Raw genomic sequence first — 13,441 nt, 5'->3', positions numbered from 1 at the left:
ATGGTGCTAAAGAGGACACATTTCACGGAGCGACACGGCTGAGCCCAGAAATATATATATATATATATATAATATATATATATATATATATATATATATATATATATATATATATATATATAATTATACATATGTGTATAGATATAGATTATAGATATATGGATATATAGATACATTAAACATTCCATTTTGTTTTTCTTGCATTTCCAGGTTACAAGTGGATATAACAGTGATTCCATAAGTGATCATGAATATGAAAACATTCGGCTAAATAACAGTTCAGAAGTCAATGTTCCTCCAAAACATGACTTCAAGGCAGGGAATAAAGATGAGGAAAATGATGAGGATAATTATGTTATTCTTCGAGCTGTAAAAGAGGAGCACGATTATGGAAACTGGGTAATTTGTCATTTTCCTTGTTACCTCTATATACTTGAGATAAGCTGCAATGTATAGTAATTTGCTTCTACTTTAGTTTTTAAGGTGCAATCTATATTATTCATTATTTACTTGACTTTTTTAAATTGTTAATGTTTATCACTTGCAGCACATGACTATTACTGAATATATTTCAGATCAGGTTGTTACCAATAATTAACTACTTTTACTAAAGATAGGCAAATTTTTCAACAGTAGTTAAATGCTACACATAGCCAAGCCAAAATCCCTTAGATGATTGCAATTCCCAATTCCATTAAAATACCACTGGTAATAACTAGCTAGCTTTTTATCATCCTTCATGATGTATAGTACGATACATATATGGGAGTGGCAAAATAGTATACTTGTTATTTTCACTTTTGGTCGACTTTGAGTATAACTCTTCAGCTAAAAGCATTTTAAATAATCAACTACCATAAATTTACAAAGTTAAAATAAGTGCTAAGCTAAGGGTTGGGTGGACTTAGAACTTGAAAATCTACTTCTGACCATCATTGCTTTGATAGCTTACTGAGATTTTAAGGAAAGAAAACCAGGGTAACTCCATATTTCAGTCCTTCTCAGAGCTCATTTAATTAACACAGTATTTGCCTTTAGTAGGTACATTAATAATTACTAGTTATTACTAACTATCCATTGCATATTTTAATGGGTATGAATCGGATTAACATGCTGTGAAGTATAAATTTTTAAAAATATTTTTTTTTTCGACAGATTGACATTCCAGAGGACCAACATATATATTCAAATGTTGAATTTGGTTCTGGTTTGCTGGTCAAGAACATTGATAGTGATGATGGTGATGGATATACAACGATTGGCCTTCCTAGTGAAGACACTGGTGACAGTCCTAATTCACCTCTAAAGAGAATTGGCAGTGGTATTTTGGAGACAAATTTAGATGCATCACCATCAAATGACCATCAGGTATGTACTTTTCATTATGAGAAAATGATTATGCAATTGTGATGCGTAAACCATTGACTAATATTATTTGGATTACATTATTCTGTATCTATCCCTGGATTGAACAGTGGTGTGTGAGGTTGCAGTCTTTTAATGGTATTTTAATGCCTTACAAAAAAAATGCAGCAGTGTTTTGGACAGTGTAAGGGTACTTGTCCAGATATTAGTTAGTCTTTTAATGCTGAAATGCTTTGGGAATGAAAAAGGTGCATGCTTATGAACTATTACAAGGGAGTATGATACTGCCCTATTTGTTGTTACAGAACTGTGTTTTACTTTCTGGTTATCAGTATTTTTTCTTGTAATACAGTTTATTCCATTATCATTGAATACTATACTGTATGCCCAAATTTAGACTATGCTAGAATTAAGGACTGAGTAGTGATTGTGTTGAGGTGCTGTGGCATGATGCTACAGTAATTTATAAAATAAAGTACCTTTATGTATGAGCCAAGCTTCATTTCTATGTTAAAGGCTTTGCACATTTTGCTGCAAGGCAGAACTGTGGTGAAAATAATCTGTTAGTTTGAAATTCATCAGATCTGAAGTGAAAGAATTGGATATTACAAATTTTTTATGTTCAGTGAGCATAGGGAGTTAGTAATCCACTTTATTTCAGTTGTCTGAAACACTGAGGATTGCAGCAGCAAATGTTCCACGATCTCGGCATAACATCAACCTCATAATGGAAAGGGATGGGGATCACATGACTGAAAACTTTGAGGAATTTACATTGGACTCTCTAGAACTAGAAGAGGACCAAGGCACTGAAGGTTTTCATGGCCAAGGGAAAGAGAACTTACCTGCATCTGAACAAAGAAGGTGTGGTGATGGAGCAGAAGCGAAGGTATGTAAATGGCTGTTTTTGATATGCATTTTCTTTTTATTTCTTATCTTTATATTTCTCATATTGTAAAACCACAAATCCTTATGTTAATTTGCATTAGGTGAAAGGTGGTTTCATTTTTAAAGACTACAGTACTATTATGCCCTCAATGATTTTTTTTTTGTTTAATGCATTTTTAGTACAATATTTACTCATACATTGTATTCCTATTTGCGGTTACCCTGTTGTTGAAAACAAAATATTATCATTCATTACTTTGCCATTGCAGACAGAGAACGAAAAATTCTGCAATACTCTGCCCTCAGCTGCCTGTCATATTAAGAAATTTTGAAAAAGCAAGCACTATTCCCCCCTCCCCCCAAAAAAAATACATTGGAACTTAGTCTGTACATAACCTATTCCAGAACCTCCCATAAAGTCTGAAACATACGAAAATTCAAACAATAATGCCCCTAAGGAATAATGTAAATACAATTAATGTGTTCCAGACCCCCAAAAATATTTTTGAAAAAATATATTTTCTATGGAACAAATGCAGTTTTAATACAGAAATCGATGAGAAATAAATATAAATGAATAATGCAACAAATAATGAACATGTAACATCACTCTCACCTTTATGGAAGACTATTGTTAGCCTATGGAAGACGGAAAGAAGGGGAGGAGGAGGAGGAGAGGTTATTATTTAGAAGGGGAATCCCCCTCCAGAAGGATTTTAGATATCAAAACCCTATTCGGGGTTACTTCCCCTCTTTGTTTTTCACTGGCACTCTGAGTTACTTCCCTTCTTTGGTTTCTATTGGCACAAGGACCAGCTTGAGAGTCACTAGACCCCTGTTGCACAACAAAACTGTCCAGAGACATTTCTTTCTAGGTGTCTTTAAAATTTGCCTAAAGTGGAACACAGTATTGTCATTAAAGATGTTGGAGACATGGATTACAAAATCTTTGTTCTCCACCAAATCTTTTACATCACTTTGCAAACATGTCCTTAATCACTGAAGTAGGCATATTATGTATGACCATTCGCTTTCTAAATTTTTCAAACCAGCCTCAGGTGCCTTAAATTCACCAACAGCAGTACTTGTAGGCATTTTTTTACTATGATCACCATGCAACACCCTCCAACACTTTGCTACGAGTTTTCTTAAATTCTATAGTGTTTCTTGCCATTTTTACAGAAGGGCTTGCACTTGGAACTTTCTTTGGCCCCCTGATGGCTTATGCTTATATTTACCACTTGCACTCAAATAAAAAAGCACAAAAAACAACAAACACCAAAGGAGAGTGGGACATGAGAGAACACCGGATGCTTTGTTTGGGCGCTCGGTATTGGGGCCTAGTCATGCGGTGGGCCCCAGGGAAACGTGCAAAAGCCAAGAAAATTTTATCAGAAAAATTCTACGAAAACCAGGGCATTAAAAAACCGAGGTTCCACTTTATCCCATTTTTATGAATACTAGTGTTCAGCACAGGAACTGAAATTGTACAGTGTGGTATTACAGTATTATTGTTGCCTGATTCCATTCTAGTTTTTGTCAGAAACTCAAACTTGATTGTTATCCAGTTAGTTATTAAAAATGTGGTAACTCATTAAATAATAATAATGATAATGAAATGTTGGTTTTGATAAATTGATTTGTTTCAGATGAACCTTCGGAATAATGAAGAGGCATCTAGTGGCCATACTGACAGTAATAAAGAAGCTGCAAATGGACCCGGAAATGGCCCGTATGAAAAATTCCTAGAAGCTACAGGGCTTAGTCAGAAGTCTATATTAACTCCTACACGGATGTTCTCAAATCATAGGTTAGTTTTTCATTACATAAGCAATTGATAACATGAGGTTGTTTTTTCACCACATTTTGGTATGTGAGTAGTTTTGAGTAACCTCATGTGGACAGTGTATAGCACCAGTATTGAATCTTAAAAAAAAAAAGAGCTAGCAGAACACTTCCATGCATTTCAATGTTGTTTCCAGGTCCTGCAGTTGGACCAAGCCCCAGTTAGTTGGGTCTGAAATGGAAAAAACTGAGGGAAATTGTTTCACTAGCAATTTCAATGAAACTTTTATTGGGTATATGTATTAAACTGGATCAGCCTGTTAATAAATAATCGTATTCAGGTTTAGCGGACCAATTCTGTATTTTTAATTTATAAAACAGACACAGTGGCCACTTACTGATACTTATCACTTTGAAAAGTGAAAATTTTATCTTCTAAATGGCAATGAATTGGTTTTGTTTTGTTCTGACAAAAAAAGATCGAGTGAGTCAACGTACTTCTTGACTAAAAAACTTTCCAATCCTAATCACAGTCATAGGAGATGGAGTTTACCTGTCTGTTGTATTATGTCATAAGATGTATAATACTTGAAGTTTTACAAAAATGAATCAATTACAAATAAAATATATAAGATGCTTGACTTACATGCTAATTATGTGGACAGAAAATGTTCACACTTTTAAGCTTGTAAACTTCATGGTTTAATATGGGGGTCTGAATTTATTTAATATTTCCTTTATTTTAATATTTTACTTATATTTTTATCTACTTATTTATTTGATTTATTTTTTTTGCTTTTAGTAAGTGACCTCTTCTTTCTGTATTTCCCATTACTTTCTTATGTACTCTCCTACTGATTTGTTGATTGTTCATGAAGAAACACGGAATTATGTACGCATGTTAACTAGAGGACTGTTTTGCCACGAGTTTCTGCTGTCTTCGCACGCATTAGTAAGTTTTCTGTGTGTATTAGAGATTGTTATGCATCACATTGATTAACTCTTCTGCCCACCTATTGAAAAGTAAGGTGACTGCAGTCTTGGAGAAGTACACTGTGTGGTGTAAACTTCACTTATGTCCTTAAAAAAAACTCATTGCCCAGAATGGTATAAAACTGCATCTGTTCTGAACTTCATCCGGTTAACTACTTAAGATTTGGTAGCTGCCTTTGACCTAATTATGCATGTTTTGCAGTAGCAGTGTATATGATGGAAACATCTTTTTTGTGTTTAGAGTGAACATTATTTATTGGCTCCAAATACTTTTACCTTGGACTGTCAGCTCTGCATATGGCTACTATTATAAGATTGGCACTTAAGTTTTATGGGCAAACACATAAGCTTTATAGCTACATATAACGTGACTGGTGACTGATGGTTGCATTGATGCTTAAAGTATACTTCTGCAGTTTGGACTTTTCTTCATCAAATCACTTTAGGGTGCTGTTGCCTATAGTGTATCTTTTCTCACACAGGCAGTACTAGAGGTTCTTTATAAGAAGGTTTGTCTAGCTTGCAAAAAGCAAAATTATTAGATATTGTGCTTACAATATTTAATAGCCTTAATTATAAGTTGGAATTGACACCTTCACTGAGTGCAGCCCACCAGTCAGCATTAATCATTCAGGCATTGGAAATGACAGTTCACTGTATAGAATTCTCAGTTTTCATGTTCCCTGTGCTTCATAAGGATCATCTAATTGCAGATCATTTTACCCCTAAAAAGAGAACCCATTTGTCCTTTAAAAAGGGGTCCCTGAAGTTAAGTCCTTGAGGTCCTTTAGAAAGTTAAAAGGTTCACAGAACTACAGCAGGTCCCAGTTTTTTTACTATACAGAAATATAGGTATGGTATGCATGTTCCCAGTCACTAGGTATGGGTCGTTTCTTCAGGAAGTAGCGTTCATCAGTCAGTGCGTGTGTGTGTTAGTGTGTGTGTGTGAGACCAACTCCAAAATAATTGTAAAAATCTTTGTATTTCACACAATGAGACTAGTGAGTCACATTTCTAAGATACTCACAGGGCTTGACCAGAGGTTCTTAAATAACAGGTGGAAATTGGAGCAAGGTAAAGTTAAGGAAGTTGGACAACTAAATATGAAGAGTAAAAGAAGAAAAATAGAAGACTATTATTGCAGCTCTGGCTTGGGGGAATGCTGCAAAGAACCTTTAGTACAATCAGCAATTTGCTCTGCATACCACACTGCAAGTAGTTCCCCTCAAATAGAAAGTCTCCATGTGCATGATCAAAACTATGACACTTGTCACCTGATGTAGCCTTTACTAATTTGGGCTTATAGGCATGCTCTCAATGGACAAGGTTTGCTAAGAAAGCTTGAGAGATCCCAAAGTTATCATTTGCAATATCACATATTTAACATCACTTAAAAGAGATAATATATATATTCACAGGTCATAATTTTTGAGTTAAGGTCAAGTCAGAAGCTGCTTGATGTAATGATGGAAATCTTCCATTTAAATGTTATGTCAATACCTATAAAAATTGGTGGACTGGGAAATCAAATTGGTTTCCCATTCCACCAATTTTCATGGGTGTCATAACTTTTACATGGAAGATTTCCATCATTACAGCATAGTATGAACTAGCATTTAGAACAAGTTGTTTTTAAGCTGTGCATTATCAGTAAACATGAAAATACTTGAGATGTCAGAGGTAGAGATGGTTTGGATATATGAAAAGAAGAGACATGGAATAGGGGGTCAGGAAAGACCAATTGGAAGGCACAAAAAATTAAAGAACAAGGACATAGGAAAAGACCTCGAGTATGGGCATTCTGGCAGAGTATGCAGGACAGAATAGATTGGGAAAATTTCTCTCTCATTTCACATGGTAAAGGGTAAATCTGAGTACAAATGTTGAAGACGCCAAGTTGTACATCCTGTTTAAATACCTCAACATTATAGTAGTAGTATGAAGAATTCTATAACATTTGCCCTTACTTTAGGTTTGTGTTTAGTTGATAGTGGTGGCTTAATAGTTATTTTGTAAATTGAATACCTTAATAAAAATAGTTTCTTACATGATTTTTCTCTTCGAATTAAAATGTAACTTTTGAAATAATATAGGAAATCGTAAAATTTTAAACATTTTAATTTTACTCTACAGATCAATGTTAAAACCTCGAGATATCAAGCACAGAGATAAGTTACGGACAACTTTTACCTCGCATTCAGCATATGAAGACTCACAGAACTCGTCAGGCAGCTATAAGTATTGGACTGAACCTTACCTTTAGCAGCTACCTCAAAATATTTCCTATGAATGTACATACCGTAGTGGCAATTAGACAACTTTGTAATTATGAATTATTATAAAAAATATTGATTGTAGAGAAATTATTTATAAAAATGTTACAACTGCTGTAGCTCCTAGTACCAGTTTAACAATTTGAATTACTAAGCCAAAGAGTAAAATGCTGATGATTCAGCATCTGGAATGATGAGTATAGGTCATCTTATAAGTTACATTTTCAGTTTCTGTAAACAGTAACCCTTTTATTGTCTCTTTTTTTTCTTTTTTTTTTTTGTCTTGCATGCTGTTGACAAGGTTTTGTGACCTCTTACAAGTTTAACTGTTGGAGATTTTTTTTATTTAATTTAGAATGCTCTTTATTTTCTATAAATCTGCTGCTCTGAAAAAATACCTTTACCCTGAATTGTCTGCCAAATACTGAATTCAGTATATATGTGGCATAATTACATATTTTCCAAGTGATTTTCACGATTGCCTCTTGCTTTGCCCATTTTAATACTACATAAATGAAAGGAAAGATGAGGCCTCTGCTATCTAAATGAGTTTTTTATTGACTTAGAATTAGTGTAAATTAAGGGTGTGGATGGGGAAGTAGTACATGGAATTTTATAGTACAGCCTGCATGGGCAGTGTTAGTTATTGTTTTGATGCCAAATTTAACCTTAGAAAATAGCATTGTATACAGCTATTCCATATTTTCTTACCGCTACTGAACTTTACAGTAAAGTATTGTTTCAGAATTATGTTGTAATTTTTTTCTATATGTATTATTAGGTTGTAGTTTTTCATGGTGATGGATATTCATTTGGTAATATTTGTACTCAAGCTAATTCTGTACTCTTAATTTCACTCAATTAAAAGCTGGGTGTAAGTGAAACACTGTACTGGAAAGGACAAAATTCTAATGTAAACAGTTTCAACTTGATATTGTTTGTAAGGCAAATGCTGATTACTCTTAAGATCATTATTTAATAAGTCTTCAGACTGAGTGTAAAAACAATGAGGAATTCAATGGTACATTGTAAGGTAATAAGGAAATAGTACGATTCATTTACATTACTTGAGTAATCTAGCTCCACTTAAACTTCATAAGTGCTGGGTTTAGATAAAAACAAAGATTGTGTACAGCGATTTGTGCTGTGCAAACTTCTCAGTTCAGAAAGCCCAAAATGAGTTTACCCTCTCAAGTCATTAGATGTAATGAATTTGAGATAAGTCAGCAGAACTTTGTGGGTAATTCTCTATATATTCTACAAGCAGGGCAGTCCCCCCAAAATTTTACACTAAATTGCCATTTGTTATTTTTCCCTTAGTTTCCATCAATCAGTATTGAATAAGCTTGGTTTTACCTGTAAGCATGTATATACAATTTGTCTTGATGAAACTTAAACTTACAGTAACCCCTTATATACTATGAGGTCTAACTGTATGTTCATGGGACTGAATCTGGTCCTCTTGATTTAAAAATGCATCTCGTCACTAAAAGATCAGAATGGAGTTTATAATTCAGTAACTGATGCTCTGATAAATAAGTACATATGTTAGCATTGTGAAATCTTAATTTTATTATAAATGTTGAGTATAAAAAGTACATTTTTTAGCATTGTAAAATCTTAGTTTTATTGGAAAATGTAAAGTATACTAGTGTTACAAACTTCTAGCCAATTCTGTCGTGACATAAGGTTGCCACAGAGACCTTTATTCTTTAGACAGGTATTCTAATTAAGCTGATTTTTTTCCCATTGTGCCCATCTTAATTTATTATTAAGAGGTCTATTATATTGTCGCAAAATAGCTTTTGGTCATTCTTTGTTGTCTCCTGCCCTGAATACCTTGTTTCTTTATCTATTGATGATGGATATAATTATTTAGAACTGTTAAAATTTTTGGGGACCACACTGTCTGAAATGCTTTTATGTACTTGTCATTATTTCCTTGCAATGACTATTTTATTCAGATGAGACCTTACAACGATCAGATTGTTTGACTTGGTTGTATTTCTTATAATTAAAAGTTCTTACATATGTAATACCGGATTGAAAAGCAGGTAGCACCCATTTATTAGCAGCAGTGATTTACAGTTTGCTTTGCAGGATTCACTTACATACTAAAATGTAAATAAAAAAAAAAATCATGGAAAAATATGATTATGCATGTATATAATACCGGTATAAGGTATTAATAACTTCAGAAGCAGTTTCTTTATTTTCACACAATTGCTCTTCATTGTCTTCACTATACACAGTCATTAAATTCTCTGTGTTATTATTCTGTAGATGTTCACCAAATTTGATTGAGAAGCATTAAATATAAAAACATTATTGCACTAAAGCCTTAAAACAATAATTAACCATAAACTTCTTGTGTCTTATGAAGAAAATGACATGATTGTGTACTAGATATAGGTTTTGCTCAATTCCTAAAAATATTTTTGAGGTCAAAAACAGATGTAACAGTACTAGTTACTGTAATTTTATTTCACATTATACAAGTAACAACATTTTAGACTAGTGTTTGTGGTGTTTGAGATTAATTTGAAGGTAATAAATGTATGAATTTAATGCACATTTCATTATCTAAATCCAAAATCTAAATATAAACATTTGTCAGGAAATTTTTGGTACAATATTTGTTTATCCATGCTGCTGGCAATTTGAGAAAATTAATTTTGTGATAATATGCAATATCATTATTTTATATACGGTATGTAGTCATTATGTATACAAAAAGTTAACTTGTTCCTGTCCTGAATGTTTTCAAGCTTAACCAATTTTGTCTGACAGACAGAAATTTTTTTTTCTCATCACTACACATTTGCCATCTGGATCTGACGAGCACATATGGGTAAGATCAGTCCAGAAATTCTACCACCAACAGAAGATGCCAGTATCCAGCATGCTCTAAGAGTGCACCTCCAATTAATAATCTGGAAAGAACTGGATACTGAAGCTAAATTTAAGCCCAGCTGGAAGAGGATGGGAACTTGATCGAAGTCATAAGTTAAGACCAAAGAGGCTTATTGGTAATATAGCCACTGATGAACTGCTGAAATTGGTATGTTGCAGTTGCAAGGAAAGTGAGAACCAGTGCCAAACAAGGAGATGCAGCTGTAACAGAGAGGGGGGCTCTTTTGTGGGGTCTGCAGTGACCATTGTTCAAATGGAGAAGCAGCAGTGATAAATGATGACTTGTCAGAGGAAGATGAAAATATTTAGTTTTAATAATATTTGTTGTTGTTTTTCTTAAATTACAAATAATATTAGAACCTTAGTACCTATATTAGGATCTTTGTTTTCATAGATTGGCCCTTTGTACAGTTAAGTAGGCATTGAAATTTTTTAAAATAAAATTTTGAATATAATCGCCTTAAGTTAAAACTGGATTTATTTAGTATATAGTAATTTCTCTAAAGTTTTCCTAGGATATTTTGTTTTAAAATAATTTTTTTTATATAATGAATGAATTGCTTATAGGCCACCAGCCAAGAGGGTCCCCATGCACCCCCACCCCCCCCTCATGGCAGAATGAAATGGATTTTTTTAAAGCCTTGACATGTCTATTATGCAATTGTGAGTGGTAACAGTGTATAAACTGGGATGCAATATGTCATTTTTACGTATTTTCATAGGTACCCTTATCTGTGAAAGCTGTTCTGAAGCGATACACAAAACAATGTCGTCATCTCTGGTTCTAATTATCATAGAATCATAATCTTGGTATCTAAATGTATGTTTTTCAGGTCAAGGAATCCTTTGGTGAACTGTATACAGTGGTACCTCAAGATACGAAAGGCCCAACTTACGAAAAACTCGAGATACGAAAGTTAATATGAAAAATTTTACGGCTCTACATACGAAAATTGCTCAAGATAGGAAAGGTTGTTGCAGTAAAGTCCGAGATTCGCCCAGACCACCGATAACAATTTTGAAACTTGCACGCCACCAACTGAGTAGACTTGCACCATCCTCCTGCTCTCCCATTGGTTCCTGATGCTAGTCACCGCCATGAGATCCTTCTCTCCTATTGGTCAGCATCCTTCCCATCATGCATCTACTACGTAGCAGCATGCCTCGGCCACTCGTCCCAGCATCGTTATCGTACGCACGCGGTATTCGTTCGTTCTAACGATTTCGTTTATTAACGTAAGTTCGTTAGTGATTTCGTTGCAGTATACGAACTTTATCGTGTTGTGTGAGAACTTTACTCTACTTATACGTAAATTGCGACAGTATATACGTAGTCATGGGTCCCAAGAAAGTTGAAATTCACGGAAAGAAGAGGATGCTCTCTTTGGAGACGAAGATGGGGATTATCAAGAAGTATGAAGCTGGTATGCGATTGAGTGTGATCGCCAAGGAATACGGCCGAAATCCGTCGACAATAGGCACCATCCTTAAGCAGAAGGATGTCATCAAAGCAGCTACACCTTCCAAGGGCGTCACTATTTTGTCCAGCTAGAGGAGCCATGTGCACGATGAGATGGAAGAGCTTCTTCTTGTCTGGATAAAAGACAAAGAAATCACTGGCGACGGCAATCTCCCACAAGGCCAGCGCTATTTTCGGCGATTTGATTGCCTAGGCAGAAGACGACAGAGGAGAAGGGACATCACGCCAACCCCAGAGTTTAATGCTTCGCATGGGTGGTTCAAGAAATTCTGTAAACAGACTGGCATCCATTCGGTGGTGCGGCATGGGGAGGCTGCCACCTCGGACACGAAAGCGGCCGAAGCCTTTAAAAAGATGTTCAACGAGGTGACGACCAAGGAAGGCTACAGTTCTCAGCAGGTCTTCAACTGTGATGAGACTGGCCTTTTTTGGAAAAAAATGCCTCGTCGGACGTACATCACGGAGGAAGAGAAGAAGAGACAGGCTTCGCTCGCACTTTGTTCAAACGCCAGTGGGGATTGCAAGGTGAAGCCCCTACTGGTCTATCATTCCGAGACTCCTTGAGCCTTCAAGGCCCACAAAGTGCTTAAGGAGAAGCTTCCAGTGATGTGGAGGGCTAATGCGAAAGCCTGGGTAACAAGGCTTTTGTTCACTGAGTGGGTAAATCTGTGTTTCGGCCCGACAGTGATGAAATTCTTTGAAGAGAAGCGCCTCCCTCTGAAATGTCTGCTGGTGTTGGACAATGCCCCTCCCCACCCTCCTGGCCTCGAGGAAGATATCCTAGCGGAGTATTCCTTCATCAAGGTTCTTTATCTTCTGCCTAACACCACCCCTATTCTCCAGCCCATGGACAAGCTAGTGATATCGAACTTTAAGAAGCTGTATACGAAACATCTTTTCAAGAGATGTTTCAACATCACCGATACCACAGACCTCACCTTGCGTGAATTTTGGAAGGAGCATTTCGTTGTTGTGATATGCATCTGACTCATTGACCAAGCTTGGCAGGAGGTTTTGAAGCGAACCTTGAATTCCTCGTGGAGGAAACTCTGGCCTGATGCCGTATCCGCCCGAGACTTCGAGGGATTCGACGTGGGCGAAGCTGGTGCTGCAGATTCAGAAACAGTTGACGATCCTGAAACTCTTTTGCAACGAGATCTTGACGAGATCGTTGCACTCGGCAAGTCCATGGGGCTGGTCGTCGACGAGGACGAACATCAACGACCTTCTCGAGGAGCACCAAGAGGAGCTTACGACGGATGACCTGAAGGAGTTGGAGGCCATGCAACATAACGTCGTTCAAGAGGAGTTCTCTAGCAGTGGCGAGGAGGAGGAGGACGACCCTATGACAACGGCAGAAATTAAGGATGTTCTAGCTGCTTTTCATAGAGTGCAATTGTTTGTTGAAAAAAAAGACACCCCGAAAAGGCTTACACAGGTTGTATGCTTGCGCAGTTCAATGAGGCTTGCCTGAGTTGTTTCAGGAACATTGTGAAAAGTAGGCAGAAGCAATCTTCCTTGGATAGTTATTTTTTAAAGAGGCCTTTAGTATTAGCAGTAGTAAGCAAAAAGGAAGAACCAAGTGATACTAAAAAACAGAAAGTTGAAAGTGGTGATGAAGTTGGAATTTTGTAAAAAAAAAAAAAAAAAAAAAAAAAAAAAAAAAAAAAAGTACGTAAAGTATAAAAAAGTAAAAAAAAATGTAAAAATAAAAAAGGACAAAAAAAATTTTATTTTAGTTTTT

General features: G+C 35.6%; 1 protein-coding gene across 1 annotated transcript in view; it reads left to right on the top strand.

Annotated features, from left to right (window-relative positions):
* LOC135197902 (uncharacterized) overlaps window positions 1-9,872 on the top strand; it is a 98,270-nt gene extending 88,398 nt beyond the window's left edge. The window contains exons 5-9 of the mRNA XM_064225126.1: window positions 211-399; window positions 1,156-1,368; window positions 2,027-2,254; window positions 3,903-4,063; window positions 7,165-9,872. Of these exons, the coding sequence (XP_064081196.1) occupies window positions 211-399; window positions 1,156-1,368; window positions 2,027-2,254; window positions 3,903-4,063; window positions 7,165-7,294 (921 nt within the window). The 3' untranslated portion in view covers window positions 7,295-9,872. The remainder of the gene's footprint in view (window positions 1-210; window positions 400-1,155; window positions 1,369-2,026; window positions 2,255-3,902; window positions 4,064-7,164) is intronic.
* Window positions 9,873-13,441: the final 3,569 nt, after the last annotated feature.

The sequence above is a fragment of the Macrobrachium nipponense genome, chromosome 21 (assembly GCF_015104395.2).
Source record: "Macrobrachium nipponense isolate FS-2020 chromosome 21, ASM1510439v2, whole genome shotgun sequence".
NCBI lineage: Eukaryota > Metazoa > Arthropoda > Malacostraca > Decapoda > Palaemonidae > Macrobrachium > Macrobrachium nipponense.
Note: the sequence above shows the minus strand (reverse complement) of the source record. Positions and strands in the feature narration are given on the sequence as shown.